The 21,296-nt window shown below is 43.7% G+C and overlaps 1 protein-coding gene across 1 annotated transcript in view; it reads left to right on the plus strand.

Moving 5' to 3' along the window:
• The first annotated feature begins 5,503 nt into the window (after positions 1-5,503).
• LOC115079069 (deleted in malignant brain tumors 1 protein-like) overlaps positions 5,504-21,296 on the plus strand; it is a 129,338-nt gene continuing 113,545 nt past the window's right edge. Inside the window, exon 1 of the mRNA XM_029582088.1 lies at positions 5,504-5,626. Within this exon, the coding sequence (XP_029437948.1) occupies positions 5,557-5,626 (70 nt within the window). The 5' untranslated portion in view covers positions 5,504-5,556. The remainder of the gene's footprint in view (positions 5,627-21,296) is intronic.

The following is a 21,296-nucleotide window of genomic DNA, read 5'->3' on the forward strand; positions in this document are numbered from 1 at the left end:
ACCGCACCTGGAGTATTGTGTGCATTTAGAAAGATGAGAATAACGTAATGCCTTTTTATACAGAGCCGAGGAGTGACCGCACCTGGAGTATTGTGTGCATTTAGAAAGATGAGAATAACGTAATGCCTTTTTATACAGAGCCGTGGTGGGACCGCACCTGGAGTATTGTGTGCATTTAGAAAGATGAGAATAACGTAATGCCTTTTTATAAAGAGCTGAGGAGTGACCGCACCTGGAGTATTGTGTGCATTTAGAAAGATGAGAATAACGTAATGCCTTTTTATACAGAGCCGAGGTGTGACCGCACCTAGAGTATTGTGTGCATTTAGAAAGATGAGAATAACGTAATGCCTTTTTATACAGAGCCGAGGTGTGACCGCACCTGGAGTATTGTGTGCATTTAGAAAGATGAGAATAACGTAATGCCTTTTTATACAGAGTCGAGGTGTGACCGCACCTGGAGTATTGTGTGCATTTAGAAAGATGAGAATAACGTAATGCCTTTTTATACAGAGCCGAGGAGTGACCGCACCTGGAGTATTGTCATGTCTGCATTTAGAAAGATGAGAATAACGTAATGCCTTTTTATAAAGAGCTGAGGAGTGACCGCACCTGGAGTATTGTGTGCATTTAGAAAGATGAGAATAACATAATGCCTTTTTATACAGAGCCGTGGTGGGACCGCACCTGGAGTATTGTGTGCATTTAGAAAGATGAGAATAACGTAATGCCTTTTTATACATAGCCGAGGAGTGACCGCACCTTGAGTATTGTGTGCATTTAGAAAGATGAGAATAACGTAATGCCTTTTTATACAGAGCCGTGGTGGGACCGCACCTGGAGTATTGTGTGCATTTAGAAAGATGAGAATAACGTAATGCCTTTTTATACAGAGCCGAGGTGTGACCGCACCTGGAGTATTGTGTGCATTTAGAAAGATGAGAATAACGTAATGCCTTTTTATACAGAGTCGAGGTGTGACCGCACCTGGAGTATTGTGTGCATTTAGAAAGATGAGAATAACGTAATGCCTTTTTATACAGAGCCGAGGAGTGACCGCACCTGGAGTATTGTGTGCATTTAGAAAGATGAGAATAACGTAATGCCTTTTTATACAGAGCCGAGGTGGGACCGCACCTGGAGTATTGTGTGCATTTAGAAAGATGAGAATAACGTAATGCCTTTTTATACAGAGCCGAGGTGGGACCGCACCTGGAGTATTGTGTGCATTTAGAAAGATGAGAATAACGTAATGCCTTTTTATACAGAGCCAAGGAGTGACCGCACCTGGAGTATTGTGTGCATTTAGAAAGATGAGAATAACGTAATGCCTTTTTATACAGAGCCGAGGAGTGACCGCACCTGGAGTATTGTCATGTCTGCATTTAGAAAGATGAGAATAACGTAATGCCTTTTTATAAAGAGCTGAGGAGTGACCGCACCTGGAGTATTGTGTGCATTTAGAAAGATGAGAATAACGTAATGCCTTTTTATACAGAGCCGAGGAGTGACCGCACCTGGAGTATTGTGTGCATTTAGAAAGATGAGAATAACGTAATGCCTTTTTATACAGAGCCGTGGTGGGACCGCACCTGGAGTATTGTGTGCATTTAGAAAGATGAGAATAACGTAATGCCTTTTTATAAAGAGCTGAGGAGTGACCGCACCTGGAGTATTGTGTGCATTTAGAAAGATGAGAATAACGTAATGCCTTTTTATACAGAGCCGAGGTGTGACCGCACCTAGAGTATTGTGTGCATTTAGAAAGATGAGAATAACGTAATGCCTTTTTATACAGAGCCGAGGTGTGACCGCACCTGGAGTATTGTGTGCATTTAGAAAGATGAGAATAACGTAATGCCTTTTTATACAGAGTCGAGGTGTGACCGCACCTGGAGTATTGTGTGCATTTAGAAAGATGAGAATAACGTAATGCCTTTTTATACAGAGCCGAGGAGTAACCGCACCTGGAGTATTGTCATGTCTGCATTTAGAAAGATGAGAATAACGTAATGCCTTTTTATAAAGAGCTGAGGAGTGACCGCATCTGGAGTATTGTGTGCATTTAGAAAGATGAGAATAACATAATGCCTTTTTATACAGAGCCGTGGTGGGACCGCACCTGGAGTATTGTGTGCATTTAGAAAGATGAGAATAACGTAATGCCTTTTTATACATAGCCGAGGAGTGACCGCACCTTGAGTATTGTGTGCATTTAGAAAGATGAGAATAACGTAATGCCTTTTTATACAGAGCCGTGGTGGGACCGCACCTGGAGTATTGTGTGCATTTAGAAAGATGAGAATAACGTAATGCCTTTTTATACAGAGCCGAGGTGTGACCGCACCTGGAGTATTGTGTGCATTTAGAAAGATGAGAATAACGTAATGCCTTTTTATACAGAGTCGAGGTGTGACCGCACCTGGAGTATTGTGTGCATTTAGAAATATGAGAATAACGTAATGCCTTTTTATACAGAGCCGAGGAGTGACCGCACCTGGAGTATTGTGTGCATTTAGAAAGATGAGAATAACGTAATGCCTTTTTATACAGAGCCGAGGTGGGACCGCACCTGGAGTATTGTGTGCATTTAGAAAGATGAGAATAACGTAATGCCTTTTTATACAGAGCCGAGGTGGGACCGCACCTGGAGTATTGTGTGCATTTAGAAAGATGAGAATAACGTAATGCCTTTTTATACAGAGCCAAGGTTGGACCGTACCTGGAGTATTGTGTGCATTTAGAAAGATGAGAATAACGTAATGCCTTTTTATACAGAGCCGAGGAGTGACCGCACCTGGAGTATTGTGTGCATTTAGAAAGATGAGAATAACGTAATGCCTTTTTATACAGAGCCGTGGTGGGACCGCACCTGGAGTATTGTGTGCATTTAGAAAGATGAGAATAACGTAATGCCTTTTTATACAGAGCCGTGGTGGGACCGCACCTGGAGTATTGTGTGCATTTAGAAAGATGAGAATAACGTAATGCCTTTTTATACAGAGCCGAGGAGTGACCGCACCTGGAGTATTGTCATGTCTGCATTTAGAAAGATGAGAATAACGTAATGCCTTTTTATACAGAGCCGTGGTGGGACCGCACCTGGAGTATTGTGTACATTTAGAAAGATGAGAATAACGTAATGCCTTTTTATACAGAGCCGTGGTGGGACCGCACCTGGAGTATTGTGTGCATTTAGAAAGATGAGAATAACGTAATGCCTTTTTATACAGAGCCGTGGTGGGACCGCACCTGGAGTATTGTGTGCATTTAGAAAGATGAGAATAACGTAATGCCTTTTTATACAGAGCCGAGGAGTGACCGCACCTGGAGTATTGTGTGCATTTAGAAAGATGAGAATAACGTAATGCCTTTTTATACAGAGCCGAGGAGTGTCCGCACCTGGAGTATTCTCATGTCTGCATTTAGAAAGATGAGAATAATGTAATGCCTTTTTATACAGAGCCGTGGTGGGACCGCACCTGGAGTATTGTGTGCATTTAGAAAGATGAGAATAACGTAATGCCTTTTTATACAGAGCCGAGGAGTGACCGCACCTGGAGTATTGTGTGCATTTAGAAAGATGAGAATAACGTAATGCCTTTTTATACAGAGCCGAGGAGTGACCGCACCTGGAGTATTGTCATGTCTGCATTTAGAAAGATGAGAATAACGTAATGCCTTTTTATACAGAGCCGTGGTGGGACCGCACCTGGAGTATTGTGTACATTTAGAAAGATGAGAATAACGTAATGCCTTTTTATACAGAGCCGTGGTGGGACCGCACCTGGAGTATTGTGTGCATTTAGAAAGATGAGAATAACGTAATGCCTTTTTATACAGAGCCGTGGTGGGACCGCACCTGGAGTATTGTGTGCATTTAGAAAGATGAGAATAACGTAATGCCTTTTTATACAGAGCCGAGGAGTGACCGCACCTTGAGTATTGTGTGCAGTTCTGATCACCCCATCTCAAAAAAGAGATGGCAGACATGGAAAAGGTACAGGGAAGGGTGACAAACAGGATGAAGGGGTTGGAGAAAGGATAAGCAGATTAGGGTTTTCAGTTTACAAAAAAAAAAAGAGACAACTGAGGTAGGGTACGACTGAAATGTATAAATTCATGGTTGGGGTGCAACAGTTATATAAGGGAAGGGTTATTTACCCTTTCACACAACACTGGGACTAGGGGACACTCCATAAAAGTAACAAGTTGCAGCTTTAAAGCAAATCGTAGGAAGTCATTTTCACTCAGCGCACAATCAAGCTATGGAATCTGTTGCCACAGGACGTGGTCAAGGCCACTAACACAGTGGGGTTCAAAAGTGGGTTGGACAAGCTCCTGAAGGAAGACTTGGGAAAGGCAACGCTTATCCCTGAGAGTGAGATATAAGGAATAAATCAACTATCGGGGATTTTCCAGGGACTTGTGAGCCAGAGTGCTGGACTCGATGGACCTTGATCTGATCTGGCATGGATCTTCCTATGTTCTTATCCCAGGAAAGATCCAGAGGGTGCATAGGACTGTACCACTCCCTGCTCTAAGGCCTGGATTTTACATTAGCAAGGCAAAGGGGCCTTACAACGAATTTTTCAAACCAGATAAAATATTTTGGAACATTTTGGAGCTATTGAGTTCGTTTGGCTTGAAAGAATTGTGCCATTATTTGAATGGTTATATCTGAAGATTTTCCTATTTGCAGATCTGTTTGAAGACTACCAATAAAAAGAGACTTCTAACTGGTTCCCAGTGATGGGGAAGGGGTAAGGTACCTTATGTCTCATGCACAGAAGAGGGAAACAAGCTGTCACTTCCCAACCAATAGAAACTGAGGGCCATGTTGCAGATAGAAGCAGAAACAAAGAACATGATGGCAGATCACTGCAGGAGTATTGCATACCCTGGCTGATCCCGGCCCTTACCCTCTGCTCTTCACTAACAAGGATCCTCTGTGCTTGCTTCAAACATTCCTGAATTCTGCTACTTCCAGTACCCGTATGGGGAGGCCGTTCCATGCATCCGCCACCTGTTCTGCAGGTGAGATATTTCCGGACTCTTCCCTTCCGGTCTCATGCCGTTCTGTACCCTCCAGCGTGTTGTGATACTCCTGATGGATGTGAACATCTTTGATTACAGCGGACACTTCTGAGGGTGAATGTCCACAAACGCAGCAATAGTTTGTGTGAAATGTTCAGCTATGAACTGATGTTACATTATATGGGTCGCCCCTCCCAACCAGCGCAGAGGTTCAAGAGTTTGATGAAAGTTTGTTGCTGTAGCTGAAGATAAAGGGGTCAAAGCAGAGAACAAGAGAATCTGATAGAAAGCAAGAAGTAATCTTATCAGATCAGAAGAAATTGTCAGCCGTAATTCAAATATTGTTGCCATCATAGTGCAAGCTGACCCGTTCATTGCATGCATTTCCTTCCCTATATGTCAAACTGATAAAGCATTTCCTGAAAACGATACCCAAAGCACAGAAGCAAAGGTTTCATGAATCTACTTAATATCAGGAGGATTTGCTGTTGAGGAGAAGCAGGTTCAGCTCCCAGCAGAATGAAGATCATCTCCTCACTCCTTGCCCTGGCTTCCCTCCACCTGGGGGTACTGGGGGACTCCAGTGTAGGTAAGTGATCGTCCTGCTTTCCAGATACGGAGATACAAAATATGTGTGGACAGTCTGCCAAGCCTGTTCTGTTCTGCGATTGTGGCTGAAAGCTGCATGATAGGGTAGGGGCAGCGATGAGGACAGTCAGAGGAGGGCGCTATTGTGGCTGAGAGGGAAGGGAGTGGAGACCCAATGCCTTCCTTCATTTCCAGATCAGGTCTCCCTGCTGGACGTGGGAGAGAAGGCAGAGAGCTTGGGACACTTCCTGAAACTGTGGCATCGCCTCCCCATCACCACAAGCACCAATTTATAAAAATAACTGGGGTGCTGAACTCATCACAAATTAGAGGGCCCCCAGCAATGAAAGAAAAAAACCAGAACAGAGTGGTGATGAGAACGACTAAGCAGCCTGAATTTAAATGTCCAGAGAGGAGCAGGCAATGTGAACCTAGGGAGGATTCACGTGGGAAGAACAAAAGCCAGGGAAGCACTCAAAGTCCCACAATTCATTCTTCTCCCGAAATCTCAGCTCATCCCCGCCAGTCTCCTCCCTCCTGCTCCATTCCCCCCATCCAGACCACAGGCTCTTCTCCCATCTTGGCGACAGCCAGGAAAACAAATAGAATGCAAAGGATTGTTAGGAAAGGGAATGGAGAATAAACAGAGAATATCCTAACGCCTCTGTATCACTCCATGGTGCGACCTCATCTTGAGTATTGTGTGCAGGTCTGATCACCACATCTCGAGAAAGATGTAGCAGAATTAGAAAAGGCTCAGAGAAGGGCGACCAAGATGATAAAGGGGGTGGAACGATTCCGCTATGAGAAAAGGCTAAAGAGGTTAGGACTCTTCAGCTGAGAGAGGAGATGGTTCAGAGAAGATATTACAGAGACCTATAAAATCATGCGTAGACTGGAACGGGTAAGCGCAAATGGTTGTTTACCTTTTCAAAAAGTACAGAGACTGGGAGACCCACAATGAAGTTCCTAGGTGCTACATTTACGACAAATAGGGAAAACATATTTTTATTCAACACCTAATTAAAACCTGGAATTCATTGCCAGAGGATGTAGTGAAAGCTGTTAGTATAGCTCAATTTAAAAAAAGATTTGAAGACGCTCCTGAAGGAAAAGTCCATAAACCATGACTAAGTTGGAGTTAGTAAAATCCATTCCTTATCCCTGGGATAAGCTGCCTGGAATCTCTCTACCCTTTGGGATCCTGCCAGATACTTGTGACCTGGCTTGGCCACTGTTGGAAAGGAATCCTAAACGATGGGCCTTTGGCCTGACCCAGCATGGCAAGTCTTACATAATCCTTACCTGTCACTTCCACATCACAATCTCTCAACCACCTTTTCTCTCATTCTCCTAATCTCCTCTCCCTCCTCTCCCCCTCTTCCCCCTGCTCTCCTTACTCCATTTCCTCTCTTAATTGTCCCCCTCCTGCATATGCATAAGCTGTCTCCACTCCCTCTCTCCCCTTATCCTGCTGGGTTCCCCAGTTCCAATTGACCTGCCTTTCTCTTTTCCCTTCCACTTCCCATCTCTCCACTCTCCAGCAGGTTCCACCTCACCCCTCCTAGGCCAACTACCCTTCCCTGCAGGCTTGCTTCAGCCATCCCTTTAATGATTCCCATTCCTCAACATGTTAGGTTTCCCTTCATTGGCAGAATCAGCTCACCTTTCAATTTGTGGTTCCCCCTCTTCCACAGGTTTGGATCACTTCCCTGCTCTGCACTCCCTGAGACAAGGCACTTTTTCTGGAAATAACCCTGCCATCCCAGCGCCTGAAGCAACTTCTCCCTGCACTCAGATTGCAGGCCAGAGACAATCACAGGCCTGCAGAGTCCACATAAGACACTCACTGCCTGCATGCTCTGGGCCCTGGCAGCTCAGCAGTTATCTCCCCACCCCCTGCATTACTTCTCCCTGCACTCACACAGCCAGTCCCACGCCAGTCCCACGCCTGCAGAGTCCACATAAGACACTCACTGCCTGCATGCTCTGGGCCCTGGCAGCTCAGCAGCTAATATCTCCCCACCCCCTGCATTACTTCTTAATGCACTCACAGATTCCAGGCCACAGATCCCAGACCTTCAGAGACCATATAAGACACTCACTGCCTGCATGCTCTGAGCCCTGGCAGCTCAGCAGTTAATATCTCCCCACCCCCTGCATTATTTCTCCCTGCACTCACAGATCCCAGGCTGCAGCCAGTCCCACGCTTGCAGAGCCCACATAAGACACTCACTGCCTGCATGCTCTGGGCCCTGGCAGCTCAGCAGCTAATATCTCCCCACCCCCTGCATTACTTCTTAATGCACTCACAGATTCCAGGCCACAGATCCCAGACCTTCAGAGACCATATAAGACACTCACTGCCTGCATGCTCTGATCCCTGGCAGCTCAGCAGTTAATATCTCCCCACCCCCTGCATTACTTCTCCCTGCACTCACAGATTCCAGGCCAAAGCCAGTCCCATGCCTGCAGAGACCACAGAGTCCCATGCCTGCAGAGACCACAGAGAGCATGCCTGCATGCTCTGAGCCCTGGCAGCTCAGCAATTAATATCTCCCCTGCCCCTGCATTACTTCTCCCTGCACTCACAGATTCCAGGCCAAAGCCAGTCCCACGCCTGCAGAGTCCACATAAGACACTCACTGCCTGCATGCTCTGAGCCCTGGCAGCTCAGCAGTTAATATCTCCCCACCCCCATGTAATACTTCTTAATGTACTCACAGATTCCAGGCCACAGATCCCAGACCTTCAGAGACCACATAAGACACTCACTGCCTGCATGCTCTGAGCCCTGGCAGCTCAGCAGTTAATATCTCCCCACCCCCTGCATTACTTCTCCCTGCATTCACAGATCCTAGGCCACAGCCAGTCCCACGCCTGCAGAGTCCACATAAGACACTCACTGCCTGCATGCTCTGAGCCCTGGCAGCTCAGCAGTTAATATCTCCCCACCCCCATGTAATACTTCTTAATGTACTCACAGATTCCAGGCCACAGATCCCAGACCTTCAGAGCCCACATAAGACACTCACTGCCTGCATGCTCTGAGCCCTGGCAGCTCAACAGTTAATATCTCCCCTGCCCCTGCATTACTGCTCCCTGCACTCACAGATCCCAGGCCACAGTCAGTCCCACGCCTGCAGAGTCCACATAAGACACTCACTGCCTGCATGCTCTGAGCCCTGGCAGCTCAGCAGTTAATATCTAACCTGCCCCTGCATTACTGCTCCCTGCACTCACAGATCCTAGGCCACAGCCAGTCCCACGCCTGCAGAGCCCACATAAGACACTCACTGCCTGCATGCTCTGAGCCCTGGCAGCTCAGCAGTTAATATCTAACCTGCCCCTGCATTACTGCTCCCTGCACTCACAGATCCTAGGCCACAGCCAGTCCCACGCCTGCAGAGCCCACATAAGACACTCACTGCCTGCATGCTCTTGGCCCTGGCAGCTCAGCAGTTAATATCTAACCTGCCCCTGCATTATTTCTTAATGCACTCACAGATTCCAGGCCACAGCCAGTCCCACGCCTGCAGAGCCCACATAAGACACTCACTGCCTGCATGCTCTGAGCCCTGGCAGCTCAACAGTTAATATCTAACCTGCCCCTGCATTACTGCTCCCTGCACTCACAGATCCTAGGCCACAGCCAGTCCCACGCCTGCAGAGCCCACATAAGACACTCACTGCCTGCATGCTCTGAGCCCTGGCAGCTCAACAGTTAATATCTAACCTGCCCCTGCATTACTGCTCCCTGCACTCACAGATCCTAGGCCACAGCCAGTCCCACGCCTGCAGAGCCCACATAAGACACTCACTGCCTGCATGCTCTGAGCCCTGGCAGCTCAACAGTTAATATCTAACCTGCCCCTGCATTACTGCTCCCTGCACTCACAGATCCCAGGCCACAGCCAGTCCCAGGCCTGCAGAGCCCACATAAGACACTCACTGCCTGCATGCTCTTGGCCCTGGCAGCTCAGCAGTTAATATCTCGACTGCCCCTGCATTATTTCTTAATGCACTCACAGATTCCAGGCCACAGCCAGTCCCACACCTGCAGAGTCCACATAAGACACTCACTGCCTGCAAGCTCTGAGCCCTGGCAGCTCAGCAGTTAATATTTCCCCACCCTCTGCATTACTTCTCCCTGCACTCACAGATTCCAGGCCACAGCCAGTCCCACGCCTGCAGAGTCCACATAAGACACTCACTGCCTGCATGCTCTGAGCCCTGGCAGCTCAACAGTTAATATCTCCCCTGCCCCTGCATTACTGCTCCCTGCACTCACAGATCCCAGGCCACAGTCAGTCCCACGCCTGCAGAGACCACAAAAGACACTCACTGCCTGCATGCTCTGAGCCCTGGCAGCTCAGCAGTTAATATCTCCCCAGTCCCTGCATTACTTCTCCCTGCATTCACAGATCCTAGGCCACAGCCAGTCCCACGCCTGCAGAGACCACTTAAAACACTCACTGGCTGCATGCTTTGTGCCCTGGCAGATTAGCATCAGCATGTTCCGAGCTCCAGAGCCACAGCTCTGGAGCTGGGAAGGTTTAAGGTTTATTAATTTTTTTTATACCATCATATCGGTAAAAACAAATAACGGGGTACAATATATTAAAAGCAAGAAAACACAATAAGTCAAATCAAAAAGCAATCAATAAAAAGACAAATAAACAGAATAAATAGAAGCATCTGTAAAATATTATACATATTAATACAAAATTAAAATTTAGTTAGAATCAGTAGATTAATAGATTAAGTTAAAAGTAAAATGGGTAAAATAGATAAAGTGGAATAAGTGCTGCGTTAAGACTATGTTTATTCTGTCATTGTGATTCTGCATAGGCAAATTTGAATAGCCAGGTTTTGAGGTCAGCTTTACATTTTTTAGTATCAGCTTGTAGTCTTATTTCTGTAGGAAGGGTATTCCACAATTTCGTATCAGCTATGGAGATTGCTCATTCCAGTACATGACTTAGCCGAGCTCATTTAATTGTTGGGATAGTCTATAGTTCTTTAGTTGCTGACCGCAGGCTTTTTTGGGGGACATGTAGACGTATTGATGTCGATGTCAAATGTTTTATTACCCATTAAGACTCTGGCAGCAGCATTCTGCAATATTTGAAGTGACCGAGTGGAATTGAGAGGTAAGCCCAATAAAAGAGTGTTGCAATAATCAATGTTTGCAAATATCAGCGCTTGGAGAACAGATCTAAAATCATTTGGTTCCAACAGTGGTTTTAGTTTCCGAAGGGTTAATAATTTAAAATACCCGTCTTTTAATTTGGTCGCAATATGTTTATTCCAGTTCAATTCTGAGTCAATTGTAACACCCAGGTCTTTTACAAATGAAGAGGGTTTAATTATCAAGGATCAAAGAAGGAAGCTCTTCTTACCTACATTTTCTTTCTAAAATGATTTTTTCTGTTTTATTCATATTAATTATCAACTTCATATGTCGTGAGAGTTGTTTTATGGTGGTAAGGTAAACTCCTATAATTTTAGATGTTTCTTCAATTGTATCATTGATTGGAACAAGAAATTGCATGTCACCCGCACACACGTAAAAATGTACTCCCAGCCCGTTTAGTAGATGACAAATCGGTAAAACGTGTATATTAAAAAGGGTGGCTGAAAGAGTCGAGCCTTCTGGAACTCCAGTTTCAAGGGGAATTTTATTAGATAGAGAGGTTTTTTTTATTTTAACCTGAAATGAACGATTATTCAGAAAAGATGAGAACCATTTTAAAACAATGTTGTTAATTCCTATTTCTTTCAGTCATTTCATTAAAATACAGTGATCAACGGTGTTGAAAGCTGCTGATAAATCTAAAAATATTAAAAAATAACTCTTACCACAATCGAAGCCTCTTAAAATAGCATCTGTCATTGCGATTAAAAGCGTTTCTGTGTTAAAACGTTTTCTAAAACTGATTTGATTTGGAAATAAAATGGTATTGGTCTCTAAAAACTCAGCTAATTGTTTGTATTACTTTTTCATTCAATTTTGTTATAAACGGTAGATTTGATATGGGTCTGTAATTGTTTAATTGTGTGGGATTAAGGTGAGGCTTCTTTAGGATGGGTTTAATAATAGCATTTTTCAATACGTCGGAAAAATTACCTTCGGTTAATGATAAATTAATGATAGCAGCAATCAAGGGGATGATCGTGTTAGCAATTCTCTTTAATGTAGTTACAGGAATAGCGTCGATAGGATGATAAGCTGGGTTTAGTTTCTTTATCAGTGGTTCAATTTCTGAAGCTGAAATAAGATCAAAAGTAGTCCAAGCTATACTTTCTTTATTGGACATTTTAATGTCCTGATTGGGATTTAAACTAATACTTGCATTTAAGGCATCAATTTTATTTTTAAAGAACAATGCAATATCATTACACTTGTCTTCCAGCAAAGAACTGTCTATTTGTGAAGGGTGTTTGGTTAAGTGTTTGGCAATAGAAAAAAGCATTCTTGGATTGTGCTGATACTTCTGGATTTTTTATTATAAAAATCGTTTTTTGCTATATCTGTGGTTTTTTTTATAATGCTTCGGGGGTGATCTATAATTAGCTAATGTGGTACTTCCTACCCTCAGTTTGGAAACCCCAGAGTTAACTGCTCTCTCCTGTGGGATATAACAGGGACTGTTGTTTTATTCTTGTATCAATGAATGGAGGTGTGAAGCCAATACATTATAAAGTCCAAAGGGTGATTTCTCATAAATCATAAAAGAGATTTTAATTTTGAAGCAGGATGCAAATCACAGAATGAAGTGAACATATGGTCCCCCAGTGTATTCCCAGTCACCCTGAATCTTTTGGTTTTATGAATTCTTGTAACAAGGATAACAATGTTTACCTCAGTTCCCTCTCAATTCAAACCCTGTCTGCAGCCCCCATCTCCATACTGGAACTCCCAGTTTGTAAGAGAGAGATTTTGAGCTAGGATGTCGCATGCCACCACAACCTTCCCCCTCTCCCCCATCCTTCCAGTAAAACTTTTTTTTATCACGGTGACTTCAGGACTGGAAGAAAAGGGCAGATACCATCATGACATTCTCCACCCTTATCCCTGCCTGGCTAAAACCAAAATCTTCACCAAACCTCAAATAAACCCAGCTATACTCACTGCCTTAACCACATCCTCTGGCAATAAATTCCAGAGATTAATTGTGCGTTCAGTAAAAAAGAACTTTCTCAGATTAGTTTTAAATGTGCCCCATGCTAACTTTATGGAGTGCCCCCTAGTCTTTGTATCCAAAAGAGTAAATAACCGATTCACATCTACCCGTTCTAGACATCTCGTGATTTTGTAAACCTCTATCATATCCCCCCTCAGTCGTCTCTTCTCCAAGCTGAAAAGGCCTAACCTCTTTAGTCTTTCCTCATAGGGGAGCTGTTCCACCCCCTTTATCATTTTGGAAGCCCTTCTCTGTACTTTCTCCAGTGCAACGATATCTATTTTGAGATGTGGCAACCAGAATTCCACATAGCATTCAAGGTGCGGTCTCACTGAGCTGAGGATTTCAATGTGTTATCTACTATGATGCCTAGATCCCTTTCCTAGGTGGTAACTCCTAATGTGGAATCTAACATCATGGAACTATAGCAAGGATTATTTTTCAATATATGCATCACCTTGTACCTGTACACATTAAATTTCATCTGCCGTTTGGATGCCCAATTTTCCAGTCTCACAAGGTCTTCCTGCAATTTATCACAATCCGTTTGTGATTTAACTACTCTGAATAATTTTGTTGCATTTGCAAATTTGATCACCTCACTCATTGTATCCCTTTCCAGATCATTTATAAATATATTGAAAAGCACCGGTCTGAGGCACTCCACTTTTCACCTTTTTCCACTGTGAACACAAGAACATAAGAACATGCCATACTGGGTCAGACCAAGGGTCCATCAAACCCAGCATCTTGTTTCCAACAGTGGCCAATCCAGGCCATAGGAACCTGGCAAGTACCCAAAAACTAAGTCTATTCCATGTTACTGTTGCTAGTAATAGCAGTGGCTATTTTCTAAGTCAACTCAATTAATAGCAGGTAATGGACTTCTCCAAGAACGTATACAATCCTTTTTTAAACCCAGTTACATTAACTGCCATAACCACATCCTCTGACAACGAATTCCTGAGTTTAATTGTGCATTGAGTGAAAAAGAACTTTCTCCGATTAGTTTTAAATGTGCCACATGCTAAGTTCATGGAGTGCCCCCTAGTCTTTCTATTATCCGAAAGAGTAAACCGATTCACATCTACCTGTTCTAGACCTCTCATGACTTTAAACACCTCTATCATATCCCCCCTCAGCCGTCTCTTCTCCAAGTTGAAAAGTCCTGACCTGTTTAGTCTTTCCTCATAGGGGAGTTGTTCCATTCCCCTTATTTTGGTAGCCCTTCTCTGTACCTTCTCCATCGCAATTATATCTTTTTTGAGATTTGGCGACCAGAATCGTATACAGTATTCAAGGTGCAGTCTCACCATGGAGCGATACAGAGGCATTATGACATTTTCCGTTTTATTCACCATTCCCTTTCTAATAATTCCCAACATTCTGTTTGTTTTTTTGACTGCCGCAGCACACTGAACCGACAATTTCAATGTGTTATCCACTATGACGCCTAGATATCTTTCTTGAGTTGTAGCACCTAATATAGAACCCAACATTGTGTAACTATAGCATGGGTTATTTTTCCCTATATGCATCACCTTGCACTTATCCACATTACATTTATTTGCCATTTTGATGCCAAATTTTCCAGTCTCACAAGGTCTTCCTGCAATTTATCACAATCTGCTTTTAATTTAACTACTCAGAACAATTTTGTATCATCTGCAAATTTGATAATCTCACTCGTCGTATTTCTTTCCAGATCATTTATAAATATATTGAAAAGTAAGGGTCCCAATACAGATCCCTGAGGCACTCCACTGCCCACTACTTTCCACTGAGAAAATTGCCCATTTAATCCTACTCTCTGTTTCCTGTCTTTTAGCCAGTTTGTAATCCACGAAAGGACATTGCCACCTATCCCATTACCTTTTACTTTTCCTAGAAGCCTCTCATGAGGAACTTTGTTAAACACCTTCTGAAAATCCAAGTACACTACATCTACCTGTTCACCTTTATCCACATGTTTATTAACTCCTTCAAAAATGTGAAGCAGATTTGTGAGGCAAGACTTGCCTTGGGTAAAGCCAAAGTGACTTTGTTCCATTAAACCATGTCTTTCTATATGTTCTGTGATTTTGATGTTTAGAACACTTTCCACTATTTCTCCTGGCACTGAAGTCAAGTTAACCAGTCTGTAGTTTCCCAGATCACCCCTGGAGCCCTTATTAAATATTGGGGTTACAATAGGTATCCTCCAGTCTTCAGGTACAATGGATGATTTTAATGATAGGTTACAAATTTTCACTAATAGGTCTGAAATTTCATTTTTTAGTTCCTTCAGAACTCTGGAGTATACCATCCGGTCCAGGTGATTTACTACTCTTCAGTTTGTCAATCAGGTCTACCACATCTTCTATGTTCACCGTGATTTGGTTCAGTCCATCTGAATCATTACCCATGAAAACCTTCTCCAGTACGGATACCTCCCCAACATCCTCTTCAGTAAACACCGAAGCAAAGAAATAATTTAATCTTTCCACGATGGTCTTATCTTTTCTAAGTGCCCCTTTAACCCCTTGATCATCTAACGGTCCAACTGACTCCCTCATAGGCTTTCTGCCTCTATGGCCAAATTTTCTCTTAGACATAAATCAATTCTTCCAGAGGCTTTTGACTGAGGGAACCTACACGAGGTGGCGAATCTGAGCAAACAGATCAGAACAATTATAGCATGGAGAGGTTGAGACCCCATAAGGTTGGCTGGATATTGTCAGTACATTCCCCTGAGGAAAGACAACGTCTGAAACATGGACGGTTCGTGTCGGGATCATCACTAAGGTTTGATATAATCTGCTAACACAATCGGGAAGCTGGATAAGGACTCTCCTTAAAACCTACCTTAAAGCCTCACAGCCTGCAAAGCGTTTAATTCATATAAAAAAAAATCTCTTTTCATGATCACACAGCCACAGAAGAGTCTGCAGTTCCTTTGGGACTTTCACTAAAAATTATTTAATTTAAAAAAAAATTACACACGGAGGAGGAGGTTGGTTGATGATTATATACCAATGAAGTATTGGTGCGGGGACACCTACACAGTATATGAAACCTCCCTCCAACTCCATAAACATTTTTGTTAAATTCACATACATTCAGACAGTAAACCTTTTTGTTCTATACAGTGTAGGTGCATAAAAATTATCAAAAAAATGGAAAAAAGACACATTTAAAACTTCCACTGAAAGCATATTATTCAGTCAGCGATAGAGTTTTCTCTTCTTGATTTATGTCTAATTATTGAACATCGCTGATTTTTTGTGATGCACTTTCTGGTTATATTTGGTTTGTCAAATTTTCTCTTAGCCTGTCTTATCAGTGTCTTACATTTTAACTTGCCAATATTTATGCATTATCCTATTTTCTTCTGTTGGATCCTTCTTCTAATTTTTGAATGATCTTTTGGCTAAAATAGCTTCTTTCACCTCCCCTTTTAACCATGCCGGTAATCGTTTTGCCTTCTTTCCACCTTTCTTAATGTGTGGAATACATCTGGACTGTGCTTCTAGGATGGTATTTTTTAACAATGACCACGCCTCTTGCACACTTTTTACTTTTGTAGCTGCTCCTTTCAGTTTTTTTCTAACAATTGTTTTCATTTTATCAAAGTTTCCCTTTTGAAAGTTTAGCACGAGAGCCATGGATTTGCTTACTGTCCCCCTTCTAGTCAGTAAATTCAAATTTGATCATATTATGATCACTATTGCCAAGCGGCCCCACCACTGTTACCTCTCTCACCAAATCCGTGCTCCACTGAGAATTAGATCTAAAATTGCTCCCTCTCTCGTCGGTTCCTGAACCAATTGCTCCATAAAGCTATCATTTATTCCATCTAGGAACTTTATCTCTCTAGCGTGTCCCGATGATACATTTATCCAGTCAATATTGGGGTAATTGAAGTCTCCCATTATTACAGTACTACCAATTTGGTTAGCTTCCATAATTTCTCTTAGCATTTCACTGTCAGTCTCACCATCTGACCAGGTGGACGGTAGTATACCCCTATCACTATAGTCTTCCCTGACACACAAGGGATTTCTACCCATAAAGATTCAATTTTGTATTTAGTCTCATGCAGGATGTTTATCCTGTTGGACTCTATGCCATCCCGGACATAAAGTGCCACACCTCCTCCCGTCATTGCGATATAATTTGTACCCCGGTATAGCACTGTCCCATTGGTTATCCTCTTTCCACCATGTCTCTGAGATGCCAATTAAGTTTATGTCATCATTTACTGCTATACATTCTAATTCTCCCATCTTACTTCTTAGACTTCTGGCATTAGCATACAAACATTTCAAAGTTTGTTTTTTGTTTGTATTTTCATTCTGCTTTCTAATTGATAGGGATAAGTTAGAATTTTTTAGCTCAGGTGAGCTTTTAGTTACAGGCACTTGGACTACTTTTCTTATTATTGGAACCTCATTGTCAGGATGCCCTAATTCTAATACATCATTAGTATCCTTAGATACCTCGCTGCTGAGCGACTATCGGCTTTCCCCTTTGTTCTAGTTTAAAAGCTGCTCTATCTCCTTTTTAAAGGTTTGCGCCAGCAGTCTGGTTCCACCCTGGTTAAGGTGGAGCCCATCCCTTCGGAAGAGACAGCCCCTTCCCCAAAACTTTCCCCAGTTCCTAACAAAACTGAATCCCTCTTCCTTGCACCATCGTCTCATCCACGCATTGAGACTCCGGAGCTCTGCCTGCCTCTGGTGACCTGCGCATGGAACAGGGAGTATTTCAGAGAATGCTACCCTGGAGGTTCTGGATTTAAGCTTTCTACCTAAGAGCCTAAATTTGGCTTCCAGAACCTCCCTCCCACATTTTTTTATGTCGTTGGTGCCCACATGTACCAGGACTGCCGGTTCCTCCCCAGCTCATTCCAGTGGGAGCACTTAGAGGAGAGGATCACCTTGCTGGTGGCTGAAAGGAATCAGTAAGTTTTTGCTTGGGACATTGTCTCTTTTTAAAAGTATTGGGGCATAGTTAACTATTTGGGAATATTATTTAGTGTGTTTTTGTGTTTGTGCTTTTAATAGTCAGTAAGGCAGCGAATAAACAAGTTAGACTTTGTATTTTTAAATAGTCACTCAGTAAGGCAGCTAGTAAGCAGTAGTCAGTGTATTTATTTTTAAAAGTCTGTAAGGCACTAGTAAGCAGAACTGAGTGTTTGTATTAAAAAAAAAAAGTAGCCAGAAGCTATAAATAAGCTAGGAGCACTGTATACCCAAGTAAAAAGGTTGAAAAGTTCAGTTCAGTTACTCACCTTGGAAAGGTGTTGAGGTAGTGTGATTGGGTTTGATTAGGTACCAACATTTGTTAATCAAGGGAGCAGTGAGTCACTCTAGCTGACTAACTGAAGTTAGACTGTTTGGATTTCCCAACCCTCCCACCCCTCGCCCACCCACCCCTAGCTCATCCTTTAATTTATAGGCAGGTGCCACTTTCACAAAAAAAAAACAAAAACCAACAACAGCAACAAAAACTTTACTTGCAATAGGTCTTGTTGCGCATCCTGTCCCTGCTCAGTCTGCGCCTGGGCCTGCTCACTTCGTCCCTGTTCCAGCGGGTCCCAGGCCATCCTCTCCCGCTGCTGCTGCTAGATCCGCTTGTCCACGGCATCCTGTGGTGGCATCCCCGGGCCTTTCACCACTCACCAGGCCTCATGGCGGGGCTCGGCATCCTCCATGGCGTCGGCCCCGGCCTCTTAAAGGGCCAAGGGCAGGTCCTGGCTCCGAGGCGCAGCCTGATTGACTTTAGGATTTAAGGAAGTGGTCAGACCTCACTTCTTTGCCTTGGCAAACGGGTCGACACCCAGTGTGCTCTGGTTTGCTGTCCTGCCTCGTTCCAGTGCTCCTCGTCTGTTCCAGCGTTCCTCGCATGTTCCAGTGATCGTTGTCTGTTCCAATGTACCTTTTATGTTCCAGTGTTCCTCGCCTGTTCCAGTGTTCCTCGCCTGTTCCAGTGTTCGTCGTCTGTTCCAGTGTTCCTTGCCTGTTCCTATGTTCCCATGTCTCCTGTGGTCCTCCCTGTGTTCCTACCCAGGTCGTACCTTCGGATTGTCTCTCGGTACTGACAACTGCCCGCCTTCTGCCTGCCACCTAGAACCAATCACTGCCTGCCTGACTACTCTTCTTCCTGCCTGACCATTCCTCTCATCTACCACCTGGAACTGACCACTGCCTGACTACTTATGGACTGACCTCTGGATTTGCTTTGGCTGACCATCCTTGGACTGATACCCTGGCTCTGACCCTTGCGCTACACTCCGAGACCTTCTTCGCTGCTCCTCAGACCATCAGGTCCACCTGCCTCGTCGTGCATCGCGGCCAGTCCCAAGCTAGACCCATAGGCCCTGCCTACTCTGCCCGGAGGACCTTCTGTTCCTGGACTGTTCCCGTGGTCTCCGGTATCTCTTGTCCGGGTCTAGCTTGCCTCCTCCAAGATTGCCGCGCACCTCTACTAGTGGTGGGCACACCTCTCCGGTATCTCTCAGGGAGACCCTGCGAGGCCCACCTAAGCCCAGGTGGTCCAGAAATCCAAAAGCTCAACCTGAGGAGAACCCGGATTGCTAATGGTGAAGTTCCAACTAGCCTCTGTCTCCTCGTGTTCTCCGCCCCCTGGTGGCAGATGCTCTCTGGGTTTGCTCAGAGGACTGTACCAATCCTGCACCAGGCCAAGGGTCCACCTCCTGCGCAACAGGTCTGAATAGTAATAGATACTGTATATCTTATAGACTGTTCAAAGAACGCCCAGGGCCTTTGAGGGACCCCCGACAGGGAATCCTGAAGTGTAGTGGGGTATGGAAATTATAGGAAAAGTGAACACAGTAAGCCCTTGAAATTGAAATGTGCCCTTGGACTCCTCATGTAGGACCTCAGCCTAGTGGTTACAGAGTATTTTGATTTTAATTTATGGATGTTTTAATGTTCCCTGCCATAAATTGTAGAGTGTGAGGGAAATACATTTTTTTTAATAATTATAAATTATAATAATAAATGTTTGGAATTTAGAAATGGGCCTGCCTTTGTGTAAGAAGCTTAATTGGAGTTTAGCTATTTTCAAAGTTGTGCAGAATGATGTTGCGCTGTTGAGGATAGTATACTGCACGTCTGTGACTGATTGCAACATTTCAATAATGTCTATTCAAAATTCAGCTACACAATTCTTCTTCTGGTGTTGCTAAAATCATGTAACCCCTCTTCTCAAGATAATGGGTGCCCTCTCCCCCAGCAGGGATGTGTGAGAAGTGCAAATAACTGATGGCTCGCCCCCACTGCCATCCTGGCGCACGTACCTGGGGGTCAGTGGGCCGGCTCCAGGATGGTGCGGGCAGCGTGCTGGGTTGGGCGCTCTAGGGATGTCGTCGTGTGCGGTTAATGACAGCCACCTGGGCGTGGCTAACACCCTAGAATTGCTGCGGCACAAAAATATTCAGCGATGTGTTAGGCTCTATAATTGAAATGAAACTTAGAATTACGTACAATACAAATAAAATGATCTTTCTTTCACATTTTAACAGTATTTTTACAGGTATTTCATGACAGTTTTCACATTGAAATACAGTTTCACTAGAACCGCCGCAGGCACATTATATGCAATTATGAAGTGTAAAGGCTCACACAATCTTTGTATTCAGTATTCAAAGTGTGGTTTCACCACGGAGCTATACAGAGGCATTATGACATTTTCCGTTTTATTCACCATTCCCTTTCTAATAATTCCTAACATTCTGTTTGCTTTTTTGACTGCTGCAGCACACTGAGCCGACGATTTCAATGTGTTATCCACTATGATGCCTAGATCTTTTTCTGGGTGGTAGCTCCTAATATGGAACCTAACACCACCATAGCTCCTCGACCGCCCATGATCTGGACAGCCCACTTGTCTTGAAAATACTCTTTTGTTGATGTATTAGTTCTTCGAGCTCTTGCATTACTCATGTTTGTGCCCATCAACACAGTTTTCTGTTAACTGTATATCCCAAGTTACACTACCCCTTTTTTTAGCCATTCCCTATATTTATTCACGTTATTTTGACGAGTTATTGTTGTCTATGTAATATTTATTTATGTTCTTATGTTTAGAAACTCTGTTTATTGTAACACCTTAACCGCGACAGTTTTGTTCTATGGAAACCGACCTGATTTGATACTTGTATTGAGAAGGTCGGTATATAAAAATCCTAAATAAATAAATAAATAAATCGTGTATCTACAGCATGGGTTATTTTTCCCTATATGCAACACCTTGCACTTGTCCACATCAAATTTCATCTGCCATTTGGATGCCCAATATTCCAGTCTTGCAAGGTCTTCCTGTAATGTATCATAATCCGCTTGTGATTTAATTACTCTGAATAATTTTGTATTGTCCGCAAATTTGATAACCTCACTCGTCGTATTCCTTTCCAGATCATTTATATATATATTGAAAAGCACCGGTCCAAGTACAGATCTCTGAGGCACTCCACTGTTTACC

Source organism: Rhinatrema bivittatum, chromosome 1 (assembly GCF_901001135.1).
Source record: "Rhinatrema bivittatum chromosome 1, aRhiBiv1.1, whole genome shotgun sequence".
Lineage (NCBI taxonomy): Eukaryota > Metazoa > Chordata > Amphibia > Gymnophiona > Rhinatrematidae > Rhinatrema > Rhinatrema bivittatum.